The 27,769-nt window shown below is 40.0% G+C and overlaps 1 protein-coding gene across 1 annotated transcript; it reads left to right on the forward strand.

The window, feature by feature from the left end:
• The first annotated feature begins 3,297 nt into the window (after positions 1-3,297).
• gfra1b (gdnf family receptor alpha 1b) lies at positions 3,298-27,769 on the forward strand. The gene is made up of 10 exons (XM_073489150.1): positions 3,298-3,337; positions 3,820-4,143; positions 5,305-5,388; positions 20,255-20,433; positions 20,707-20,879; positions 21,068-21,177; positions 23,189-23,323; positions 24,151-24,350; positions 27,036-27,083; positions 27,617-27,769. The coding sequence occupies exons 1-10, from the start codon at positions 3,298-3,300 to the stop codon at positions 27,767-27,769; spliced, it is 1,446 nt and encodes a 481-aa protein (XP_073345251.1).

Below are 27,769 nucleotides of genomic sequence, written 5' to 3' on the forward strand. Positions count from 1 at the left end.
GAGTGCTGGACACTATCAAAAAAACTGTAACACTTTAATATAGTTTTAGGATGCTGTTAATCGTGTTTTTTAAATTATAATGTTAGTTAAGAAAACAATTTAAACTATAGAAACAAAGTACTCACTTAAACACCTTAACCAAACAACTTAATTATATAGATGAATAAACCTGTGATATATACGATCAACAAAATGATTGAACTGGGGCCTTTAACAAGAAATTAATCCTTTCAACATGAAGTGAGTTATAGCATCCTGCCAGTGCAGCGGAGACTGGCCTAGAGACCCGGTAATTGGTGAGTGTTGATCCTGTGATATACAATGATATCGATTACCCGCTAATAAATCTCATCCTGCAAGTGTTCCTGTGCAGCGAAGGCTTCAGTGTTCTTGGGGGACACATCAAATGAATGATCACCATAAAGGGTCGGAGATGGATAATGCTGAGGGAGAGCTTTCACGGGGTAATAAAGAGTCCCGGCGTGAATGAGCGTGGGGGCCTCGGAGCTCCAGCCTCTTCCTGCTGCTGATTCTGTATGGATTTTTCATTTGTTTAAGTAGAGCATATCATATGCAGGAAGTACAACATTAGCCACTGTCAATGGAAACTTAACAACTGATGGCTTCCTCACCTCGGCCGGGGCTTTAACGAGCAGCTATCAATCACATCCTAAAGCCATAACACTATATCACTGTGTGGGTGTTTAGATATGTTATGTAAGACATATTATTTGTATCAGGTGTATTAGTCAGTCAAAAGTCCTGTGGATGTAGAGAATAAATATTTCATGATCAGCACTGTCCATGTTCTGCTGAGGGATATTGACTTATCAGTCTAATAGTCATAATCCGATGCATCTCCAAGGACCCATCCAATTATCTCTAAACACTTCATTGCCATATGGTAAACAATACAACCAAATATTAATTGGACAAGAAGAAAAAACTCAACCCGGGACACGACGAGAGCTGGTCGATGTAACAGTGTTGGCGTTTCCGTTATGGTAAGCTCTTAATGGCTCTTTGCATCACAATAAATAGACAAATCAATGTCTGTAAGCCTGCCTTTTACTTAGTGTGGGAAATGTGACATGAATCACATCTAGTCGGAAGAGTTTTTATTATAATGTAATCCACTGGGCACTCGCAATTAATTCGTCAGTCATGCGCCAATCCATTCAATTTGTCGGCATACTCTGTCACGTAGACTAAAGGCAATTCATAAACAATATAAGGCGTATAAATCAATAAGACTTCAACAATAACAATTTTTCACATTTTGTTTTTTACATCATGAAGGAAATGATACATTTAAGCTGCTGAACAATACAATCACAATCACAGCATACAGTATTTTAGAGGTTATAGGCCAATTAATTACATGTACAGTAACAATTTGGTAAATGGCAGCTTACCAAATACAGTTTTCTCTCAGGACGACTGTGAGGATCTCTCTCTTTTACTGATCAGGCCGTCCTGAGTTTTCTTATTTAACATTCACAGACAGTTATATCTATTTCCCTTTTCTACAACACAACTGCTCGTCTTACTCTTTGGTTAGTTTTACCACATGAGGAAGACAACGTTGGTGCTGCTCAGGGGCGGCTGAGAGGTCTGAGGCAACCTAAAGATAAAAAAAAGAGAATGATTGACAGATAAATGAAAAGTTGTTTGGCACTGAAAGGACTTTGTTGTACAAATTTGACCAGCATTTGTATTATTGGCCATTTTAAAGGATAAGTTCACCCAAAAATGAAGACGCAGTCACTATCTGCTCACCCCACCTGCCAATGGAAAGCCAGGTGAAGTTTCATTTCTGGAGCTTCACAGCAAAACAGCGTTGCGGCATTCTCCTAAACAACAGAAGTAGATGAAGGCTTCTTTTAAAAACGTTATAAACAACAAAATAATTTTAAATTTTTTAAAAAAATGGCTCCATGCAGCTCAATCGGTGTAATCCAAGTGTCTGGAAGCCCTGAGATCCCACATTGATGTGAAAAGACATTATTTACGCTCTCAAGGCGCGGTTGAGTCAACGCTTTTAGCTTCTGTCAGCATGGGGGTCAGTACATAACGACTGAATTTTCCTTTTTTGGGTGAACTTATCCTTTAATAAGAGCCTCTTCTTTTTCCCTTAAGGTTGATGTTTTCATCTCTTGACATAAGGTCAGAGGTGGTCTTTTAGATGTCCTGTATGCTGAGCAGTGTGTGTCTGTGTGTCCAAAAGCTCATGTGGCATCTGTAATAACCTCTGTCTCATATAGATGGAGATCAGATAACAGAGCAGAAATGGAATTTTTTTTTCATCGGTGGGTTTTCATTGCAGTGGAGCTTTGTTTGTTTCAAGGTGAAAGTTCTGAGTCGGCAATCAAACAAAGTATAAACTGTTAATTAAATACAAGCTGAAGGAGACGTTTCTTATATTGGTAGCTAAAAGGTTTCTGAGAGAATCTGACTGGACTGCAAAGCAATCTCTAAGGTCCAACCCAAGTAAATTATTATTACCGAGTGAGTGCTCTCGTCTCATTTTTCACTCATTCTCTCAATCTGATTTTTTTTTTTAAATTTTAACAGAGCAGAAAAACAAACTTCTGTCAACAGCTATCACAATTTATAAGGCAACTGCAATTTCAGATAAAGAAGCAATATGATGTTTTAATATATATATATATACCTGTGTGCTGCTCAGTTCGAGAGATTGAAATACCTTGAAACTTTTAAACCCACTCCCTTAAATGAAAGCACCAGGGGCTGTTAATAGTTTCAGTGAGATATTGAGACACTTAAATAAATCGCTGCAATTTAGCTGACAGACTGTAGATACATGTGACGCAGGCCTGCAGGTCACATCAATACATAATGAGCTGTTGGAAATGTTCAGCTGAGAGTTAATAAGTGAACTCTATCCAGATGTGCCCTGCTCCCCGTGCTGCTTGCCATCCATTTGTTTTCGCAGTTGGATGTAAATGTGAAGCTGTTCACTGCTCTGTTAAGGTTATTGTGCGCATAGTCGCGTGACGTCACGCCCTCACGCGTCGCATCTGGAGCCTCTCAGTTGTTCATCAGAGAGGAGAGCAGTCCGGATCAAAACGGGGCTGTTTTGTCTTCGCACCTGCTGAAGGGGATGTACTTTTTTTGATCCAGATGTTGGGAATCCGAGCGCTTCCAGTGCGTAAAGGGACGTGACGGACGATTAAAGTTAAATTCCCCTCATGAAGTTGGACTGATCAGAGTTGCATTGAAGTTTTTTGTCCGGCAGCTCCTGTGTCGGGACTTGTCCGTGCGAGTTCGGTGGAAATGGTCCAGAGTCGACGCGTCTCGTCCAAAACTCCGGCAGGTTCGCGCGGTGCGGTTTCAGCTGGCGCACTCGGGTCTGGAGTTGGGATTGTCGCTGTTGGATCTACAGGATGCCGGATCATCACTTGAACTCGCGTGATGTGGAAGAAAAGCGGATCTGTGTGACAAGTTCGCTCCAGAATTTCTTCTAATTCAAAAATCCTCTTTGAAAACATAATTATTCTCCTAAAGCGCAATGATTTTGACAACTTTTGTGATTGTATTGTCCTTCCTGGGTAAGTGACGCTTTAATCTGTTGAATTTCTATGTTTCGGCTGTGATATATACTTAAAAACTGCGCTTTGTTTCTTTACAGTTCATCTAAATGGTTGATTTGTTCCAAATTACGCACGATTTAGGGTTCAGAAAGTTTGTTTTACGCTCAGTGCGTCTTTGCGCATTATTTGGCAACAGTACTCTCGGTTATCCTCTTTCTGTGTACAACAATGTCGACAAACTAGAAATCTTTGTGACTTCCCTCAGACTCAGTGTTCACCTTGAGGGGAGACAGCAGCAGCAGCAGCAGCAGCAGCAGCTCCCGGGCCGTCCGTCTGGACTGCGTAAAGGCCAGTGAGCAATGTCTAAAGGAGTACAGCTGCAGCACCAAGTACCGGACGATGAGGCAGTGCGTGGCGGGGAGGGAGAGCAACTTCAGTGCGGTCACCGGTCCCGAGGCGCAGGGCGAGTGCCGCAACGCGATAGATGCCATGAAGCAGAGCCCCCTGTACAACTGCAGGTGTAGGAGAGGCATGAAGAAGGAGAAGAACTGTCTCCGGATCTTTTGGAGCATATTTCAGAGTTTACAGGGTACGCACTGACCCAGAGGAAACTATGAATCATGATTTGATTGATTAATAAGATCAATATATTCTGAAAGTATGCTTTTATGATGGTGGGGGATGTTCAGGTACTTTATTTTGTAAAAATATCCCATCACTGTGCAGAAATATAATCAGAAAAACGTACTTTATATCAAAATAAAGCACAGAACATATCATGCATGCTGAATATCATTGTTTTATAATAATTTACACTATTAGATAATTAACACTGATGCATTAATGTATACTAAGTGGTATTGCAGTGCTGTAGCTAGTTAAGGTGGAGCTATTTTACTACTGATAGGTAGTTTAATCTGTTATAATGCATTAACTCATCAAACTGTAGCATTTACACTGTGTCTCATATCTAAAACTGCAAAGAAATAGTCAGCAGTAGTCCAGCAGTGGAGAAGGAGTCTTAAGTAGATTAAATAGGAAATATTCAAATAAAGTACAAGTACTTTAAATCACTATCTCAGTTCAGATGTCTGAATATTTAAAGGTGCACTATGAAAGAAATGTTAATGGATGAGAAAAATCTTCATTGCCTAAACAAACTAAATAAACAAACTCTCTTCATTTTCATGACTGAATAAACAAACTGACCTTAAAGGACAACACAATTTCACACTGTTTTACTTTATATTTGGCGGACCCTGCCACCTTTCTAGCTTCAAACAGTGTGCTGGGGACCTTATTGTCGTCTGAGGAAGCCTTAATATAAAAAAAAATGTATGAGTTTGAATTATTACCTAATTAATATTCTAAATATCAACTTTCTGAGTTTCTGAATTCCTTTTCCAAATCTACATATTGCCCCTTTAATTCCCACAGTATGCCACACATTCATTATAGTGATACATGTAATGAAGCAGTGTCAGGCCTACGTGAGACGGAGATAATTGTAGGCTACTTAAATTAACCTAAGGTCAGCCTTCTTCACATGCTTTATTGTGTAATTACATGACAACACATCAATATTTACAAAACAAGAACTCATATATGCATTAACATGTGTGATTTACAGCTATTATCCAATTACCCCTTCAGTATAATTCATATCATAATGTTGAAGACGATCAGATAACATTCACCCACATCACGATGTTGATCACATACTGTTGACAACCATTTGTTTCCCGTGCAGGTAATGACTTGCTGGAATACTCCCCGTACGAACCAGTCAATAGCCGCCTCTCAGATATCTTCCGCCTGGCCCCCATCATAGCCGGTAAGACGCTGCTTTTACATCTCTGACATTCCTCAGGTTTTACATTTGGACCCTGCAAAGTTAAGTCGCTGTATACATGGAGACATTATCTCCCAGTTGTTGCTCTAAACCCAGTTTAAGTCACCACATGAGCGCCACAAATCTGTCAATATTTGACAACCGCTCTTTTCTATTGCTGTCTGGTTTCGGGCTGCAGCTTTCAACGCCCATTATCTGTCACAAAAGCTTTTATCTGCCACTGTGACCCACCGTACACAAAGCAGAGTAATTTAGTGTATTTCACTTTCAGCTCTCAAAGCGATGATGAGAGGGTCTGCGTGTTTTTCCCCACTATCACAGTACTAGTGCTGGAAGTAGCATTTATGTGCTAGTTTTGGATTAATCATCCTTTTGGAGTAGAGCATGTGTTGTTGGAGCTCGCAGGGTCGAATGCCTGGATTTACAAAAGAAAACATTCAGACCAGAATTGTTGCTTGTTTGTCATTTTGAGCCGTACACGTCCTCAAAAAGCCAGTGGAGTGAAGGTGGGCTTGGGAGCATGCACCTAGGCCGGGCACACATTTAGATCTTCTGAGATCACACACACACATCCACACACACACACACACACACACACACACCCCACACACACACACACACACACACCCCACACACACACAGAAGAGCAATTAACCATCTGTCTGCGTTCAATGGCACTGATAGAACAAGAACTGTGTGTGTGTGTGTGTGTGTGTGTGACAAGTGCAGCACTCTCTGGCACTCTTCAATGTTGGGCTTTCTGGCTGGAGGAGGGCGTCTGCAGCACTGGCCAGCGACCATTTCAGCGAAAAAATGGTCATCTGATTCTCTCTCTGGCTCTTTCTGCCTCCCTCTCTCTCTCTCTCTCTCTCTCTCTCTGGCTCTTGCTATGATTGAATCCACTTAGCGTATCGCAGTGGCTCTGCTCCACATGCGATGACATAATGGTGAACTGTATTTCAAAAGGGAGAGTGAAGAAATGTTTTTTATTGGAATTCAGATTTCTCCCCCCGCGCTGGAATAGCGCAGAAGTAATACAGAGATAGGTCTAGCAATGCGAGACTAAGAAGAATTGGAAGAAAATTGAAATTGGAAAAGTGGTTAAGGATTCATGAGGCTTTCAGTTGATGGGTCTGCTTGTAAAACAAAACAGGAATTATTAAAGGCCAAGAAGACAGATCATCTCGAAATGTGCAGGTCATTATTTAACAAAATCATTTGTGTGATGTGGCTCAGACGAGGCAGCAGATCCAACTGAACAAATGTTTTAATCTTGATGAAGATTTAATCTGCTGCAAATGTGCTCCTCTGTCAAAGTCAGTGTCTTACAATAGGGAAGACATGGCGGTTTTTATCATTATTAGACCCTATTATAAGAAATCACCAATGTGTATGTGAGCAACATAAATCTGGATGCAGGGATGGAGTCGGAGCTGAGTAGCCAGTGTAATGTATAGCTGTGTGTAAACAGCCGAAGGGGCTCTAAGAAAAAAAACCAAATCACTTAATGGGTTAGATATCAGGAATCCATTTGCCATAAGTGACCTCATTCCTGTCTGCAACTAAGCCAGGCCCCGGGCCATCCGCAGTGTAAAATAATGCATATGTGAGCCAGCATAGAATAATCCATACCATATCCCATAGGGCCAACTGCTAAGACATGATGGACACTACTATGAACGGTCAAAAATCAATGCTTGATATCATATACATGTAAGTCATTTTTATTCCAAATAAGTCTCAGCAAATTACATTTTATAAAACATGCCAACTATGAAATAAGCAGATGCACCTACCTATTGACTACTATTAACCCTCCTACCAGCCGGTTTTTGATTTAATCAGATTTTATGTAATAGTTTTACATGTACAAGATAGACGGTAATTTATTGTCATTATACAACACATAGTGCATCTTTTGAATCTGCTTCAGGGTGTATGTAAACAGCTGCAACAAGATGGTGATGATAATGTGGTCGGCATCTTCATATCAAAAGTTCGACATCTGGGAAACACTGTCCATCAACTTTGACTGTGTGAGCTCCAAGCATCAATGTTGTAAACACAGAGTCCACCTCTCCTCGTCCAGCTGTACTCCTGCGCTCAGTCGGCTCAGATCACGGTCCGCCCGTCGAGTGCAACAGCTTGATCCGAGATGTTGTGGTGGAGACAGATCTCTGTGGGAACAACAGTCTCTGATTTCAGGTTGCTCTGCCTGCCCGAATCCCATTTTGTCCATTTCCTTTTCCTGTGACCAGACGTTAGCCAGGAGCAGCCTTAAACCGAGTTAGATCTTATTCCAAGTGACTGCTCCACAGCATCCGTGTTGCAAAGTTTGCACCGTTTGTTTGAACGTCTTATTTTACGAGAATTCGTTGAAGCTGGTTTTGGAGGTCTGTTTTCACCTAGGGAGAAAAAAACTGCAATAGTAAAATGCATAAAATATATTTTGTCTTTTCATACCTGTTCATTGTCGAGAAATCACGTTCACAGTTCACACGAAATACCCTTGGATAACTAGCACATTGTCTGCAAGGAGGCTCAGGCAGGGGTGGGGGTTTGTCCATTCGTCAAACTTGTTTTCCAGCTGATTCATGACCTTCTCCTGACTCTTGTTCGTTGATTGTAGTCACAATCAGCTTAATTCACCCCAGTAAGGACTTGATTCTTGATCGAGGACCACTCCTGCAGGACCTCATTATTGTATCACTTAGTAGAGGACCTGATTGTGACACTAAAGGCCCCAATGATATCCAGTGTTTCCAGGCCTGTTATGTAAGGGTGGATGATCTACATGAACAGACCTTTGTAGGAAGAGCCTTTGCCCACCTTTACTTCAGTCATTCGGGGCCAAGTTATTTTTTTTTTTGAAGAGGAAGGGGAAAATGTTTTAGTTTTAAACTTAGGCATTCACCTTTCACTGGAATCTGGTTCACTGCTCCTCCCTCAGCACTTCTTGGACATCTTGCCCTCGCCTATTCATCTCTTCCTCATGCTGTGTGTTGAAGGCTTCAAGTCCTTTGGGATCATCGAGGTCCTGAAGGAGGCGAGACAGGAATGGTCCAGGGAGTGGAGTCTATTTGATGCTGCTCAGAGTCTGAACTGTGACAGGAACATATATTTACAGTAGAATAGCTGCCTCTGAGCATGACATCAAAAAATATCAACGTTCCCATACCTGACAGGTGAATCAAGCTGCCTGGATAAGGACACATCTGTGCTCCATTAGACTTCCAGGCTAATTGCCTGTGATGATTTGCTCTCAAAGCCAATCGGCTCCTTGACGACTTCTGCCAAGATCTCAAGCATGTTTTCAATGATGCTTTCTATAATTATTCCTCTGGTCAGTCTTGACATTGGGAGAAGAGGCAAATGTTCAGTTATTAATTAATCATTTCTATTCATAAACTTTAAGGCTGAATTTCGTCTTAAATAACGGGTGACCTTTGCCTTTATTTTCCTAAAGTAATTACACCCTAAGCTCCACCAGACCCACAAGGTTTTTATTAGCCAGTGAACCCACCAAAGACTGCCTCATGCTCCACCACAACAGTGGGCTCACAGGAGTCAATCACTGATTTGAAGATTATTTGAATTTACTTATATTATTATGTACCTGCTGTTGGAATTGGACCCACAAGATGCAAGAGATGAATGGCATCAGATGCTGTGCTGGTGATATTCTGTAGTGATTTGCCTTTCCAAGTAATCTGTCAATACATAACGGCTCCAACCTCAACAAAAGCCCTCTTTGCACAGCATTTCTTACAAGCAGGTACAAGCCTGTTGATGAAACACCTCTAAAAAGTAGAGCAATCAATTATCACATTTGCTAAATAGCTACATGGCACCTGATTGTTTATTCTTTTTCGTTAAATTAGTCACACAATACATGACATAACACAATAAGAACACAAACTGATAAGATGATTTATTTATTTGTATTGATGGTTATTTATTCATGATGTCACAAATTATGAAAATAGCCACTCTACTATGCTGTGAGTGGTAAAGTCTTTAAGTGAGACATATTCAGCCACTCTGGATCAAATTCAGTGCTGCATGCTGATGTCCTGTCCTTCTCGAGGCACAGAAGAAGAGAAATGAGGGCCCTCTTCCTGAGAAATCTACTTCTCTGACCTGCCCTGCTTCTCCATCTCTCTGTGTTTGCTGTCAGTCTCATCTGTTGCTTGTGCCCTTCGCCATATCTCCCACAGCAGTATATTGACTGCTGTCCTTCACCTCCTCATCCTTCCTTCATCTCCCTCTTCGTTAACTACAACTACCCCTTCCTAACTTTCTCTTGCTGCTTCAGTAAGTCTTTTGAGTCTTTGAAATATTTTTCAAATAATAAATTCTTCAGTCCAAGGGAGTACATATCCAATATTAGACTTAAAGAACTAACATTAATGTTAGCTACTGACGAGGCGTTTCAGGAGCAGGAGAGAGGAGCTTCTGTAGGTGCGGACTGTGTCTCCTTTAACTTGATGGCTTTGGATACATTTTTGGATAAATTTGTGGAGCCGTGTTCATAATAATAACTATTCGTGATGCACTATTTGTGAGGATATAAAGGTAAAACAAAAAAATCAATATGTGGCGATCAATGCTGACAAATCAACGTAAGTGAAACACTTCCTCAATAGAGCCACATTGCGAGCACGGCTGAAAACAAAAGACATCATATAGTTTTCCATTTCTCGTGTTAGACCACTAGTTTTGAGTATCTCCTTCATTAAGTCACTTTTCTTCATTCGTGGCTTCTCCGGAGAGCCATACTTATGATGTATTTATAAGGTTATTAATTCAAACTGAAAGGCGAGGCATCCATGCCAATAACTGCTCAAGTATAGTCTCCAGGAGCAGCTGAAATTAAGTGCTGTGTCATTTATAAATCAATGAACGAGGGCCTCTCAGAGATGTAACACAATACTGTTGAGCAGACTGAGGGAACGATGGAACTACAGAAGTGCCCTTAAGTAAGAAAAAACAGAGCTTTTCTACAACACATCTTGTTTATGTCTTTAAAATTAATTTATTTGGCTGCTCGAGGCCATACACTTTGCTCAATTACACCGAGCTAAAGACAAATTCAAGTGATTTCAGATGTACCTGCAGCTTTTGGGTTGTGCTTCTTTGAAATCCAATAGCGAGAGTTAAGAAAAGCGAGGATATCCTGCGGGACATATCTTGTACAATCACATCCCCCAACTCGTCTTAAGTTAGATAAGACAAGATGAAGTGATTCTGCATTCCCTCAACAAGCCTGACAGCAGTGATGTACAATTACAATCAACACAAACAGTGACACATAAGAATTTGCAAGAGAATACACTTGGCCACTTAATTCTGCCACTTGTTCTCGATTCCCTTTGAAAGTGAAAAGTTTGAATCAGCTCTGCGTACTTGCATCCAGCGATAAGTCAAAGTTAGGAATACGTACATGTAAATCAGTGTTCGAGCCTTAATGTTTATAGCCATGTTTCTGTGCAGAGACGCTTGTACTCTTGGATTCCTGCCACTCATGTTTCTATGATGCTGTAACTGCTATAAACTGGAGCTGTCTCAGTTTCAAAGTGACAAACTTAAGAAGTTCTCAAAAAGCCCCGCAGCCAGCTCCTCGACTTACGTGTAAGCAGCCACTCTCACAGAGGAAATCTTAGTATTACAGCCCCACCACTGAGCCCAGTATATTCTCCCTCTCCTCCCAGTCTATCCTCGTAGCTCATCAGCAGTCCTGCAGAGGATCGAGTCGGTGAACAAGAGATGAACCTCGGCATGATGATTTTCCATTGCAAAGAGCTCAAGAATAATTCAGTGGGTCTAGAGTCGTTGCCTGAAGCAACAGATTAATCCTCTGTAGTCTTTGTCCTCTGCTCCTGGCCCGGCTACCCTGTGAACTCTGCATATATGAACAAACTGCTGCAGCTGAACATCAGAGCGGACATCAGGAGAAGACACACTTTTAATCTGCTGATCCTTTTTTACACAAGACTGCTTTCAGCCATATCAGCCAATCATCTGGAGGCATTTCCTTTCACATAAGTCTCCTTTGTTTTCACTGTGCCCCTCTATAACCGCAGAATAACACGATTTATTCCGACTGAGTTAACCAGAGGGAGCTCACGATCCAATAACAGACACAAGTTGTGGATTAGAAGTTTGAAATTCACTTAGATGCTGCGTAATCAAATATTAAAACTAAAGCAAAAAACAGAGGATAGCCCGTGCACAGCAGTGCTTCTCTTCTGGGTGCAGCCAGTACGGAGCAAATCACAGTACATTAAAAAAATCTATACTCCAGCGCACACCAGGACATGATTGACACTATTTTATTAACAGTTCATCGCTCCCTCTTGTTTTTAGTGTAACTGTTAATAAAATGGTGTCAATCGTGTCCTGGTGTGTACTGGAATATAGATTTTTTGATCTACTATTAAAACTACAGCATTCAGTGGCATGAGGTGAAATAAACGTAATTTTATCTCAAACATTAGCAAGACTTTCTGTGTCATTGTGAACTCATGGCGCCCCATTCTCGTAAACAAGATATCTCAGAAACGCAGGGAATTTCTTCAAATTTAGTGTCCACTAGGGACATCACCAATAACGAGTACTGACAACAACCATGGTATTCAGAGATTGAAATATTGTTATCACTCTGACGTCACAAAACATATTTTTGGCCATAGCTCCTTTCATACTGTAATTATAATAAAAAAATTACACAAATGTCTAATAGGATAAAATTAGAAAGCTATTACAGTTGATATCCAAAAGGTCAGAGGTAAAATGCACTGTGACATCATAAAACTCTGTTAAAAAATTATTCAGTGCCATAGCTCAGGAACAGCAACTCGACTGGTGCGCATACCATCACAAGGCGGTTATTCTAGTTTAATCATTTACTGTGTGTTATTTTGTATTTATCATCTATTATTTTTGTCACGTTGAATTTATTTATATGTACATGCATGGTTGCATAATTTGAGTATTCTTGTGTTGCGAGGACATGCCCTAAAGCGCTGAGGAGTAGTAACTGAGTATTATAGTACTTACTTTTCTACATCTCTGTTCTGATGCCACATCATGCGAACGAAATAATATCAAATACATTCATGAGCACACACACATACATGCACACTCATTCATTCATTCATTCATATACTGACTAAACCACCCCCAGCTTTCTCTGCCACTCTATATGAATCTTATTGGAAGTTGAAGGCTCAGTAAAGGGGCTTGAAGAGAAGGATTTCCTCACTGAGATGAGTGTACCTGATGGCTAAGCCATGGCAAGCTGTGTGCAGGGAGCCTCATGGATATGCAACCTTGAGTGATGCATGCAACGGCTAATCATGGCTTTGAGATAAGAATATAAAATGCTGTAGGCTGCAGGTGACGCAGGATAATGTTGTCAGTCAGGCATGGACTTATTTGATGTGTGGACTAACTACACCCTGTGCACCCATACACACCAACACATGTACACAAACTCATAATCTTCACACTGTGTGCATTGCGACTGCATGAAGACCCTCATCTTCGTGCAAATCACTCTGCATACATTCCGATACACTGACAGTCACGTTTTCAAAGTTTAAAAATATCTCAGCGCCTCAGGCTTCCCTTACATCTCTCAGATTGATATACAGGTGAAATGGTTTTCTAACCACTAATGCCTAAAAGTAGGACACAAGAAGGAAGAAAAAAGGGAAAAAAAGCTCCCTATAGAAACTATTTGGTAACTGCTGATGGTGAGAAAGTGAATATTAGAAAGTTATATTTCTGATTATCCAAGCATAATATCACCCCTTTGATCTGTATGGATAACTGAGTCTCTGAAAAACAGAAAGCAAAAGGTATGACTGTGCATCGACATCCTCTCCCCACATCCAGTCATCTTAACTGTTTCACAAATGTAACCTTATATTCATAACCATCGGTCAAATCTGAAAGAGGGGATGTTATCTCATGCCATGGTGTAAAAACCTAGGACTTTAAAGCGTTACTTAGGTTCCAAAGGGACCTGATGAATTTCTTTAACATCCTTAGGCCACCATCACTAGATTGTGGATGCCCTCAAGATTGATCAAGATCTGAAATTGTCAAACGCCCACCCATAATTCTCAGCATATAATTTGGTACCATTTATCTAGGGGATTATGGTACCAAAAGAGTCCCAGAGTCCAACATGAGCATCCTTGTGATCTTTGATCAGAATCAGACTGAATATGACACTGCAATACTCTCAGCAATGAAGATGGTATTGCACTTCTGTTTAATAGAAGGTGAATTACTGAGTGGAGGATTAAATAAAATAAAGGGATAGCTTGTGGGACCTAAATGAGATTTTGCTAATTACATGGGAGCACTTAATAAATGGGTCTTGGGGCTGGTCATAAATACAGAAACACTGAGACATAGATTAAGTGATGCTGGCAGGAAGCCAGATAGAGGGCAGGGTGCCATGAAGGGGCAGGCTCTAACCACTGCTGCTTTTTTTCCATTATGGGGAATGACAATGAGGGCACTAGGTGGAGGAATAGGTTTAAAAGGATTAAGTAAAGCAGTGATAAACATTGAAAGACGGTTTTGGACCATTATCTATTATTTCAAGCCTGTAGTTTATCACTCAAATCAATTTATCTGCACTGTTTGACTGTCTGAGTTCAACCCCATTTCCATTCGGGATTGCTTGGATATAGTTTCTCTCATAGAGTCCATCATCCGCCCCAGTTGACATAATTCCTACAAAATCTCTTAAAGTGGTCCTATCAATCATTTCCATATGTCTTCTCACTATTATCAATCACTCTCTTCTGGCTGCTTTCCTAATTATTTTAAGACAGCCAGTGTCTTCTCCCTCCTTAAAAAAAACCTTTATAGATACCACTAATTTAGTAAACTACAGACCCATCTCTAAACTTAATTTTATTCCTAAAATTCTTGAAAAACTTGTCATTCACCGGCTTCTCGTGGTGGTTAAAGGTCACAATATCTTTGATAACTTGAGAAGCTGTCTTCTGTCAAAAACATTGTGCTTAAAGAAACAACTGACATTCTCATGGATTTTTGTTTTACTTGACTTACTGCCTTTGACACCATTGATCATGCCATGTTCATTGATTATTGATCAGGGTTGGCATCTCTGGTACTGCACTGAAATGGTTTACCTCATATACCCCAAATTTTCGTAACAACTACATGTCTTCCTCCGCTCCTCTCTCATGTGGGGTCCCTCAGGGCTCGATACTGGGTCTTATTCTGTTTTCTTTACATATGCTAACTCTAGGCAATCCGTCAACTCAACCTGTGGTGTCTCTCACCATAGCTACGCCGATGATATGTAGCTTTACTTCTCGGTCAAACCTAATAACCTTATTAATCTTACCCTACTTCATGACTTATTTGGATGTCTCCAAATTTAAAAAGGCCCTTGTGATCAGCCCTAAGGAGGCCAGTCACCCTCTTCACATGGAAGTACTCTGTCTTCCCAAGCACCTCAACAATTGGTCCAAAATGCAGTATCTAGGCTGTTAACAAACACTGATTGTGAGTTGCATATTAATTCTTGCTCCCTTCATTGGCTTCCAGTAAAACACAGCATCAGTTTCACAATGTTATTAATTACATACAAGGCAGTGTATTGCTTGGCCCCTACGTACACTGAAAGATTACAGAGCCTGTATTGTAGCAGTCTTCCTCTCCAATCATCTGAGCGGGGCCTTTTAATTTGTTCCCCCACATGCTGATCAATGCTCCAGCAAGAGAATGCAAGTTTAAAATATCAGCATGTTTTTCTTAATAGAATTCAGATTATAAAAGCAGAAACCCAGATACTCACTAAACTACAGCCTTGTTTTGTGGCTGGTCATTTTCACTGACTGAGCCAATAGTTAACTGAGCTCATGCAGTGTGCTTCATTGTTATCCACACTTTTTACAGGCATGTTGCCTCTAGATTACCATGCAAACAGCTGGCTCCTGAGCTTTAGTTTAAAGGTCACACTAATACTATTTATTACTATAATCTGTGTTTCTCGGATATGGGAGGATTTTCATGGCAGCCACAAATAAAAGGGCAATTCCATGACCACATATTTCTATCTGTATTCCCGACTTGCACTAAGAGGAAAAAGAAGTTGCTTGGCAGAACATAATTGCTACACAGGAATTAAACCCTCGAGAGAAAGTACTTTTCCAACCAGCTCTACTGCTTCTGACCTCACAGCCTTTATGTTAAATGGTGGCATCAGTTCAGGATGTTCTGTTGGTGCCTTTTAGTCCATGTGTCCTGTCCAAAGAGATGATAATCCAGCTAAGCCTGAATCCATAGACACTAGCAAAAAGAAATTAAGGGGATTGCACAAAATCTGATGCATTAAGTGCACAAGGCTCTCTGGATGCTCCTGACAGGAAACTTGGAAGCTATGAACCATGCAGCCATTTTCCCACATTTCTTTAAGCTTCACCGGACATCTGTCTTTTTAGTCCGATGACTACAATGACTAAAAACATCGATCAAAGATTGAATTGAGGTATTGATAATGAACATAAACTGACCTAGTCTTTTCTCATTAGGTGTTTTTTTTGTGTCTATCAGCTGTTTTGAGCATATGCAGTGCTGTAAAGTGCAGATGCAAATCTTTGAAGAGAAACTTTTCTTGGTCTAGACTTCTCCTATAATCTCGAGGTAATGGGTCAGTTCTCCAACAAAGATGCATGTCATGTATCATAAGCCCACTGATCTGAAAAAATGTTTTAGGTAATTACAACAACAAAAAATGTGTGTATGCTTTTAAACCTTCACTAGCATTGAGGGTATTACAAACACTGGACGTCTTGGCAGCTGTACAAAAGAGAAGTTTGGCTCTCATATTCTCATTTTCACTGTATTAGTGCCCTGAGGGCACCATAATTAACCTCTTCTTTGAGATGCATATTTGACCCTACCTGGCAGGCAGTCTTTCAAAAGCTCTTTTGTATCATTCTAATAGATGTCAAGGGTCAGATTCCTGTGTTTACTTCACTGGTATGTTATTTGGTCTACGTCAATGGCAACATGGTGGCCTTGCAACTTAAGAAGGCTAAGTGAGAGTCTTTTAACAAGATATGTTATTTTATAGGTGAGCATCGCATAGGATTTCAGTCCTTGTTATACACTGCAAGGTCAATGGACTAATGATACGAGAAAGCAGAATAATGTTCATTTAAATTAATGTATCTTGAAACAGTATTGTCATTGATGGCCTTTCTCTGCTTTCAATAAAGAAACATGATAATAGAGATATTAAGACAGTAAGAGGATTACAGAGACGAGTGAGGATTGTTTTCTAATTAAAATAACAACCATAGTGCAACACAGAAAACTGAAGTGCAAGCAGTACACAGACAATGAATAATAATCTCCAACATTGCTAATTGTACTCTTGAGGGAGATTTAAATAAAGTAATCGTTGAACTCTATGAATAATAACTGTGTTAACATGCAAAAAATACTCCATTATATCCTGAAAAAGTTCCAAACAAGTCGTTGACATTGCTAAAGGAATATTCTACTAACATAAAGATATATTATAAGGACATATTCTTGTCCACATAAAGAGTACAAGGTAATGTATGCATCATTATACAAAACAGGGTTGCATAACGAAATGAACATTTGCAAACACCTTCATGCTACACTAATTACAAAACATATATAAAGTCATTTATACTGTATACAAATATACATAATAGTATAGTATAGTATAGTATAGTATACTTTTGAATCTGCGTCATGGTGTATGTAAACAGCAGCAACAACATAGTGATGATAATGTGGTTCACACCTCATATCAAAAGTCCTGTTCTCTGTCAGCTCAGAACACGTTCTGTCCGTCTGGTGCCACAGTTTGATCGGAGATGTTGTGGTGGAGACAGGTGTCTGTGGACACGACAGTCTCTGAAGTCACGTTTTGCCAATCTGAGTATTTTTTTTGCCGTTTCCCTTTTTCTGCGACTGGACATTAGCCAGAAACAGCTTTAAACCAAGCTAGACTAGTATGGCTCTTATTCCAACTCTCTTCCTCCCTGGGGGCAGTCAGCCAGTCAGGATGAATGGTTGAAAGATGCCGTGGGCCGTGATGGTCTCAATGCCTGCTGCTCTTAATCCAAAACACCTGCTTTCTTCTCCAATGTTGATATCAATAAAGCCTAAAAATAATGTTTTAAAAAACAAAAATGTAGCATAATCTTGAGGAGCCCACAGTTGTCATAGCCTACTCAGATTGCGGAAACACAGCCTCTGTCTTCATTTGTTCAATCACCTTTCTGGAAAGGTTGGTGTAGCAATATTTGTGGGTTTTCAAAAACGAGCTGATATCAAAGTCTTTCACATGACATGTTAACTGTATTCCAGGCAATACACAGAGCTGAACATAAACAGGCACATTTGAGATGCATGCTTTGAATGTGCTGTATACATGTCCAAATAATGCTGCTAAAACCCAAGTCACATCCCACATCTTCACCAGAAAATGCTACATTCAGAATAAGCCATAAATCGGGACTATCTAAAAAGGATGTAGTTTACATGACCTGAATCAAATTCTGAATATTATCACATTGAGAATAATGGTGGAATATTAGATTTCACGTACACAAAGTCAATGTCATGACTCTCCACTGAAATTGAATGTGAGCAAGGTCTGTATCTAAATTGCTCCTGAAATAGAGAAAATATGACTCCAAAATTAGCTTATTAAATACAAAAATGTTCCTGATGAAAAGGTTTTTTCCTGCCGGGGGGTGTTGCGTCTATATGGAGTCACGCTGTGACCTACAGCTTCAACCTTCTTATTCACACTTAGCTTGTGACGTCTGCTACATGCTCACACACACAAACACACAAGTACGCAACCATGTTTTAGTTCAAGTCCTCAAAGTAAAAACTTTTTGAAAAGTGAAAAAGAATAAATAAATAAGGGTTAGCATTTCCTACTGGGTAACAGTAATTGAGGTAGAACTGTCACACCTATGGCCCAAGAGCTACAAACAGCCACTAAAGGATCACAGCCCACATCTCTAGGCACTTGTCAGATGTAAGTAATGGGTTTTGTAATATGTGATTAACCCGAGGTTCAAGAATGTATTCAGATTTAATCATGGCTCATTCTGTGGTGCATGAAAGAGTGCAGTGAGCTTCAATTCCACCTCAAAAGGCAGAATTACAGAATTCATTCTTCCATGCCAAGGCTGAGGATACAGTTTTTGTTACTGTGCAAAAGTCACTCGAGCAGAGAGGACTTTTACGACAACAAATGAGAAAAACGAGATGTGAGGGTCATTGTGTCGGCTATACAGTGCTTTAGCCGTGATGGAAGGAAAGATGGTTGACTTGGTTTATGTAACTCAGAGCAGGGAAATGCACTGTGTCTGAGCAGGTGTTTGCATTTTCAAGGTCTATATTTCTATTTTATGTAAGGCTGAGGACAAACAAATCACCCTAGAGTTACATAAAATATGTGACAGTCACACAAAGGCACAGAATACCAATATGAGTTGTGTTGGAGAGACAAGAGGTCAGTAGGGTCTATCAGTGGCATTATGTTGCACATACTGGGGTTTGATCACAAATGCCGGACCTAATGAGGTCTGATAATAACTTCAAATACACCATTTAGCAAGAACATTTGGAGTTCAAACATGCAACAGAGCAATCGAAACAAATGGATTAACTAGAGCAAAAAATTGGTGCAATAATTCATGATGAATCCGCTGCAAAAAAGTCGTTATCCACACAATTATACTGTTGTGTTTGCAAATACAAGCATGATTACGAGGCTCGAAGCTCTCCTAAAGTTGTTCTTTTTCAGTTTCAAACAGGCATACAGTAAATGACAATTTTGAATTCATAAAAAGGCATCTAGTGGACACTAATTCATGCCAAATGTGACTTAATATATTTAAATTTTATCTCAATCGTTTAATCTTCACTACATTTGGCAGCATTTTCAAAAGCACCCAAGAGATACTTTCTTAGGACTGTGGATAGAAGTGGAGCAGAGCAGTTTTTAACGAGGGGTGTAATTAAACTGTTTTTAAAATTGATGCAAAAAACAGAAAAATCCTCTCACTAATTCCCTGAAGACTACATTCGGTGTTTTGAAGGACTGATGCTGGGGCTGCGACCAACGATTATTATCATTATCGATTCATTTGTTCATTATTTTCTCAGTTAATCAAGGAGTTGTTTGCTCCATAAGTTGTCAGTAAATGGTGAGAAATGTTGATCTTGTTTTTCCAAAGCCTTAGATGACGTCCGGGGATAGATCAATTATCAGCCCGGCTGATTATTGGTGCCGATATTCAGCATTTTTCTGATTATCTGTATTGGTATTTTTTGTGTTTAATTGCTGATGAAAATTTACTTTGGTTGAGTATCTGATTGGTTACACATCACATGTAATAGCTTAATACTGAAGAATGTGTAAAGTAACTAGTAACTAAAGTTAAATGTAGTGAAGTGGAAGAATCAAAAAGCAGAAAATGAAAATAGTCAAGTATAGTACTATTGTGAATATTTAAGATTTTTATTTTTATATACATTGGTTCCAAATATCGGTTCTTGGTCTCCTTGATTACTAATAATCGGCATCAGTATCGGCCCAAATAAAACATATTGGCCAATTTCTAATGTAATCTGTCAACAGATTAAATATATTCTGTTTACGGTCATAGAAGTGTAAACAAAAAAACCCAGGAAATATTCACATTTGAAATCAGAAAACTTGATAAACATCTGTGCAAGAAGCCAATAATTCTTACATAAGGGATACTGAAATCATGTCTCTCCTCTCTCTTAGTTGAGCCTGCATCCACAAAGGAGAACAACTGCCTGAATGCTGCTAAGGCCTGTAACCTGAATGACACATGTAAGAAGTACCGCTCAGCTTACATCAACCCCTGTACCAGCAGGGTGTCTGCCTCTGAGGTCTGCAACAAGCGCAAATGCCACAAGGCCCTGCGTCAGTTCTTTGACAAGGTAATTAAGCATGTTAATATTGGGAGCCATTTGCAGCTTTTTCTGTGCATTTGCTGCTTCAATCAGTGTCTAGACCTGGTGTCAAATGTCGAAGGAGAAATGTTTCTTTAAGTGCAAGTTTGCTGACTTTGAATCCAGTCTCCTTATTCTTACATTTAAGTCCACAAAAGGCTTCTATTCAGCTACTCTGGTACAGTTAGAAGCTGTAATTGCAGGTCTAAGGTGTTCGTATAATTTTCACCTGTGTAAACAAGTGTTTTTTCTGTCATTTAGGTTCCAGCTAAATACAGCTATGGGATGCTGTTTTGCTCCTGTCCAACGGGGGATCAGACAGCGTGTGCTGAACGCAGACGACAAACAATCGTACCCGTCTGCTCCTATGAGGATAAAGACACGCCTAACTGTCTGTCTCTGCAGAACACATGCAAGACCAACTACATCTGCAGGTGAGACCGATGTTCTTTATACTAGTGTTTGTTCTGCCTGCCGAGATTTTTCACGTGTCTCCAGTTATGGGAAAATTATTGAACCATTGGTTATAAATGTGACAAAGCACTTAGCCCAGCACGACCTTGGTATGTGATAACAGATTGAGGAAATTAGCATCTATAATCTGTATCTCTATTCTCTTAAGGTCAAGGCTCGCAGACTTTATCAGCAACTGTCAGCCTGAAACTCGCTCCATATCCGGCTGTCTGAGGGAGAGCTACGCAGACTGTCTGCTGTCTTACTCGGGTCTTATTGGTAAGTTATTCTGAAGCATTTTAAAATTGGCATCCGAATTTGCCAGATTGATTATGTGACAAGACTAGACTAGAAAATCTTCTAATAGAAGAAGCTCAAAATGAATGAATAGACTCAAATTCTTGGCATTTTATCAAGTCGTAAACATTATTTGATCGTCAATCTTTTAGCCATCAAACTTGTTTGTATTGTCTTCTAATCTTGATTTTTCATTTAGCAGCGTGAAGCGCTTCTCAGCTTGATTAGAAGTGATAAAGCTTTAATCAGATTGTGTTTTTCCTGAACCAAAAGAAAACAGAAACTCATTAAAAGTGTGGAGAGTTGATTCTCTCTCTAAAACAGCTGCAAAGAATATGAGCCAGCTCTTTACAGCTGGTGAATTTTCAGCACGGTGCGGTCACCGTGCAGCCTTTGCCTTCACAAGTCACACAATTGGTGTCGGATAAATGACTTGTCCATAAAGCTACAGTTGTTAAAAAAGATAATAACACATCAGTTTTATGGTTAAGTTGTGTCTAAAATATAAAATATATGAATATGAGCCTAACCCTAACTACAAACTTAAGGATGATTGATAACATTCAGCCATTGCACTCACGTCACAACACCGCTATTGTTCGAATCATCTGCCCCCTCAAGTGGCTGCTAGTTTTGTTGCACTGGCAAACGTTAACATTGCTAATGCTAGTTAGCAAACATTACTGCTGACACTAGCTTGACAATGGAAAATGTGTTTCAGATGAACAGAGATCTTGCCCATCATGTCAATGAAAGTGATTTTTGTATGTATTTATAACTATCAACTAGCAAATGACAAACTGAACCGAGCGCTGACTACAACATAGCTTCTTATGTTACTGCTATAGTCATTATCACTGGCTAGCTACGAAAGAGACCTACGAAAAATACGACACATTCAAAAGGATGCAGTAAACCCACTATTAATGGGGGAGCGTACCCTTTTTTTTCCTGATGATGCCACATTGTGCTAAAATCCGCTGGAGGAGAGCTAGTTAGCTGTTAGCAACTGAAGGGCATGGAGTCCTACGGTGCGTTTGGCTGATGGAGCTAACAGCTAACGGAGCTAAACGCACAGCAGAACCGAGAGTTTCTGTTCGGAGGAATAGGAAGTGTTAAACAGTGAATTGCAGTTTAACTTCAGCTGAGTTTGAGTTTGCGGGTAAAAGTATTCTGAATGCTAATACTGTTAACTAACAACAACAAAATTTAGATTTTTGGATGGTTTACATTCACTTCAGGATGGTTCCAGTGCAGTGGTGAAAAGAGTTTGGAGTGATGGTTCATACATCAGACCACTGTGCAGAAATAGTGCTTGTTTCACTTGTTCACTCTTTCTTCCATCAGCAGGCTCATTATGTAGACAGGAAAAATGATATCCCACTGAGTTTTAGTAATGAGATTTGAGTGCAGGGCAACAGTGACCAATTGCAAACTCAACAGGCAGACATTTTAATCTACACCATTCACACAGGTTACACCCCTCTAATGGAGCCCCCTCGGCTTAACCACTCATCTCTGTCTATGCACACAGAAATTTGCATGTACTTCCGAAGCTAATAAGTATGAGCCTACTCAACCCCATGGCTTCCTCTGAAAAGGGAACGGTTTTATTCGGTTACATCAAGATGACAAAATAGTCAAAATGGTTGTCCGTGCAGTTCAGTGAGCCCCAGCAGGGTCACCACCGACTCCCAATGGGTTGTAAGCAGCAGCAGCTCCGAAAACACACTGAACACTCTCAACAGAGCTGCAGTTTATCACCTTTGTTGGCACAAGCAATTCTTTGAATAAAGTGCAAGTTGTTGAAAAGTTAACACCACTGGGCAAAAAGCTCTCAGAAGTCAGTGAGGCGTATACTCATGATGCAGGAGGTTATAATTCAATGCAGGTTCTGTAGAATATACTGTAGTTGGTGCAATGTTGATCTGTGAACCCGAACATACAAACGTCAGTGTGACAAACGCCTTTTTTCTGCTCTTTTGTGCTGCAGGTACGGTGATGACACCCAATTATGTGCGATCGCTCGGTATTAGCCTGTCACCGTGGTGCGACTGCAGCAGCAGCGGGAACAGCAAGCCAGACTGTGAGAGATTTTCAGAGTATTTCACCAGAAATCGATGCTTACGTGAGTTTACCTACTTCCAACCTTTTGCACCGTTCTGCATTGCATAAGATGAGATTGAGCAGTTGTGTTGTCTTTACTTGGTAGATAATGGACGAGTATGTGATGGTCTATCATGCGTTTGCCTTCAGATACAATTTCTGTTACTCTGACTGTGATATAAGCATCGATCAGTTGCATTTCCACATTCAAACTCCAAAATCGACCAGGTTTAATCTACTTTTATTGGATTGCCCTGTCCTAAATTACTTGGACAACAACTCGTGGACGATCGTTTTTTCCTATGATTAAGACTAGAGACATCCAAAAAGTTTTTGCCCACACTCTATTCTGCTTATTAAAAGGTATCTTAGATTAAATGTCAAATTAATGATGAGAAAATTACATTACGTAAATTATTTTTGAAGCTTTCTTATTTCAGGCAGTTCTAAAAGTTCATTTTTGTACCACTTTGTGAATCATAGCTATTACAGGCAGACACTGCTTTTAAAAAGGGCTCTTGAGAAAGGTCAAGTCATTTCTTCTCCGGCCCAATTATCCAAAGTGTTAATTATAAGCAGCTTTTAGTTGGATTGAACAAAATGTTTTGGGCCGTGACAGGAGACGTCTGTTAACTTGTTAGATGTGCAGACTGTATTTTTTTAAAGCTGGGCCCAGTGGGCTCTCTGGTGGATAATGCTTATTATGTGTCATTATAACATCCTACAATTGAAGCAAAGTCATAACATTAGATGCGTACTTTTCATATCTGTGCTGTTTAGTAAAATAAACACATTATTCACATATAAAGGATCAACAATGGCAGTAATTCATACACTTTATTCTTGCAGGAAATGCCATCCAGGCATTTGGCAATGGTACTGATGTTGGAGTCTGGCAACCCCAACCCCCGATTCTGCCTACTGTTCTCGAGCCTAGCATCACCCGGAGGGGTAAAGCCCGAACCAGCAACGCACTGGATGCGCTGACGGACATCACCAAACTCAATCTTGACGGCGACTCATTGTACCACGTCTGCGGGACCTTACAGGTAAAGTTTTAGAAGGAGAGAGTTTCTGTGTTTGGATTTGTCTTTTTCTTTTCATGACAAACAACATATTTATTTCAAATAAAAAAAATTGCAAGTCATAAAAAATGTATAAAAGCAGAGAGAGAAGTGGAGATTCAATTACAGTGTGTTTCTTTGGTAATATTAAAAAGTCATCAACTAAATGTGTCTCCGTGAGATCTGAGAGCAGGGTTGACAAAGACTAATTCATCATGAGCTGTATTTATCTGAATTATTTAATGTATTTTTAATTTTACTCCATTATGGCTCAAAATACCTCAAGAAAAACAAACAAATCTGGAGAAACAAGCAACATGAGCAAGAGCTTAAAGACAAAATAAACTTTTCAGTGTTATAAATCTCCAAATAATGGAGCTAACTAATTTAATTCTGACTCAAACGGCTGACTGTCAGCAGGCTTATACCTCCGCTGATCTCATTAACGGAGGAACTTTATTGGTTCTCTATTGGAATTCCTAGCTGAAGCAAAATGGCACCGCTGCTTTGCAAGATAATTAGTTTCAATTTTCATTATAACTACTTATCTCAGTGCAGAAGTTTGTGCCTGCGCCTTAATAAACACCTCTGCCAGGCTGCTTTAAAGGCAAAATAAAAGGACAAACATGAAATCCTTTCACATTTACATGTTTTGATGAATTTCCAGGCTTGCTGTCCTTTTTTTCTAAATGTTGAAGGCATCAGAACCAACTGAAAACTTGTGAGGGACCTAAACATGGGGTTAGAGATCTATTCAGAGCTTCTGTCTGGGTGTCACACGTCTAGCTCTGTCACCTTGATGGATCAGGGATGGTTTTATGATGGCATGCACACAATCCCCCCTCCTGGGCAGAAAGATGAGACGTCAGTGTGGAGTCAGACTTTCTAAAGCTGTCATGTCAAAGCTAATTGGTTGCCACAGTAACATCAGAGATGGCCCACAGGGGTAGAGTGTCTGCGCCTGTGTGTGTGGGTGTATGTGTGTGCAGGGACACAGTATCATTGTAAGGTTTACCACATTTTTTGTTGCCAGGTTGAGGTGTATGTTTACTAAAATCCCTGTTAGCTTTGTAACAGACTTCATCCGACAGCCGACATCTCTTCACCTCCTGCACCTGCTGTTGAATGTAAACTAGTCAATCGATAGAAATCACAACGTTTTGACCTTGGGTCCACATTGACTCAGAGATGAACTGATTAGATGGTCGAAGGTCAATGTGACCTTATGAAACACATTTTTGGCCATAACTGAGCAATTCATACAATAATTATGACATAATTATTATAGTATAAAGAATCGTATTTTCAGCTGCTGATTCCCAGTTTGGGAATAAACATTTAATCGCTAACTTTAAGACGACACAGATGAAGAGTCCTCTGAGAAATGCTCTGAAAATTTTTCATATTTTTACATTTTAAATTCCTGAACAAACTTCATCAGCTGTGGAAGACTATGTGAAATATGAGTCGAAGCTCCAGAACAGCTCACAACTAAACTGACCTTGCGGTGGCTTTGTTATGTGATTTACGAAGGAAGTCCTCGTTTTTCACTTTACACAAACTCAAAGACCTCACTCTGGTTTTGACTTTAAAAAGTGCTCCCAGAAAAATTCTTAGCAGACACATACTGTATCATGACGTGCAAATAAATATTAGTTTTGAATTATCAGAATGTGCTCATTCTGACGTTCAACATCGTAAACTGAACGTTTTGCTGAAATGTACTTCTCGGTTCTCCGGCTCGTCTGGAACTTTTTGGCCTCACCTACACACCTGAGACCTCTGCTATCCTCCTCAGATAAATACCACGGGGCTAAACTGTATTTTTTAAATGAGATGATATCACATACTTTAAGCGAGACGATCTATCATATTGGCTTTTAATAGCGATAATATGATTTATCACCAGTGAAAACATCCTCCAAGAGGAAAGACCTCCTATAGAGCAATTAATCATTCTTCTCTACAATCCGGGTTCATAGAATCCTTTGTACTTAAGAAACAACACATGGAGTGTTTATTATGTTCCCAAACCACTGTAGAGTCACTTTATCATTTTCTGTGCTCCATCTCTGTATCTGTGAGTGTGTGTTTGTTTGTGTGCGTGTGTGTGTGCAAATGTGTGTGGGTATTTGTATGTGTGGCTGGAAATGGCTGGAGCAGTCTGAGAAAAGTTTTAACGTATTAAACTGTCATAACCTTGAGCTTGCTTGCACAAACAGGCACACACACAAACACGCACACACATTTTGTACACAATCTTGCTTGGGGAGGATGATTATACAAAGAGGTCCATGTAGGTCCAAACTATGGGAATTGGTGTGTACTTAAAGTATTATCATAAATCTTATTGCAGTGTGTGTTCTGCTGTACAACTGTGGCAGTGGGAGTCGGGCTTGATACAGTAATGATTTTGCTCGACCTTGTCTTACTGTAACACTGTGTCTCTCCTTGAACAATTCAACTTCCAGGCCAAGACAATTTATTCATTAGACCGCACTGAGGCTGCTTAATTGAATGATAATGTTAAAGAAACAGTCTGTTGTTTATTTCAGAGCGTTTTTGCAGAGCCATCAGCCGGTCTGCGGCCTCGAAGGACAGCCAAACACAATCAGAGGAGAGTGAATGTTAATGTTTCTCTGCCTTCTTTCTTATTTTTCCTCCCTCCAGGCCCAAAAGCTGGTGTCAAATCAAACAGTGGATACTGCCATGTGTCTGGTAAGACTTAATCTGTGCTTTTCATTCAAGGTTCCTACTAGTTCCTACTTTACAGATCGTTAGTTACCAGCTGACAAACACGACACAGATGAATCTTCTCATAACAAGTCTCATCAGTCATCGTCATTTCTTGAAAACATGATGGAAAATATAGAATTTATGTTTGTTATTACCATCCTCTCATCAGTCTATACATATCTGATGATCTGATGTGTTCATTCACTGCTATTTTTAGTCTCTTCAGTGGAGCGGAAGCTTCGGTGGACATCTAATGTACATCATGATATATAATGCAAAGTCTGTGTTTCACTGGACCAAACAATTTTCAATTCATTTAGAAAATCAAAATAATTTATATTTGCCACCCTAGTTTTTGCATAATGAAATGTGGCTACAAAGGAAATAGAGTATCGACAATAGTTCTGACCTGACTTTCGAGGCTGACAGTTTCAAAAAACTTGTTCCATTTCAAATTATTGTTGTTGTCACCTCTCCACTCATTGTAACACTAACTCTATGATCTTTTCCCTCAGAACCACCAACTGGATGAGTCCGCTGACTCAAATGCCATCGCTAGAAGCTCAGCAGCTGAACTCACCGGCCTACACCCCTCCAGTCTGCTCCTCACACTGGCCTTTGCTTTGACACCAATAGCATCACCGCTTCGTGATTTCCAGCTTTTGTAG

Source organism: Pagrus major, chromosome 20 (genome assembly GCF_040436345.1).
Source record: "Pagrus major chromosome 20, Pma_NU_1.0".
Taxonomy (NCBI): domain Eukaryota; kingdom Metazoa; phylum Chordata; class Actinopteri; order Spariformes; family Sparidae; genus Pagrus; species Pagrus major.

Excerpts from the sequence above, each read along its gene's own strand:
- gfra1b (XM_073489150.1), top strand. The coding sequence starts at position 3,298 with ATGGTCCAGAGTCGACGCGTCTCGTCCAAAACTCCGGCAG. Across the intron at positions 5,389-20,254 it reads CCTGGCCCCCATCATAGCCG|TTGAGCCTGCATCCACAAAG; the intron begins GTAAGACGCTGC and ends CCTCTCTCTTAG. Across the intron at positions 20,880-21,067 it reads AAGACCAACTACATCTGCAG|GTCAAGGCTCGCAGACTTTA; the intron begins GTGAGACCGATG and ends TATTCTCTTAAG.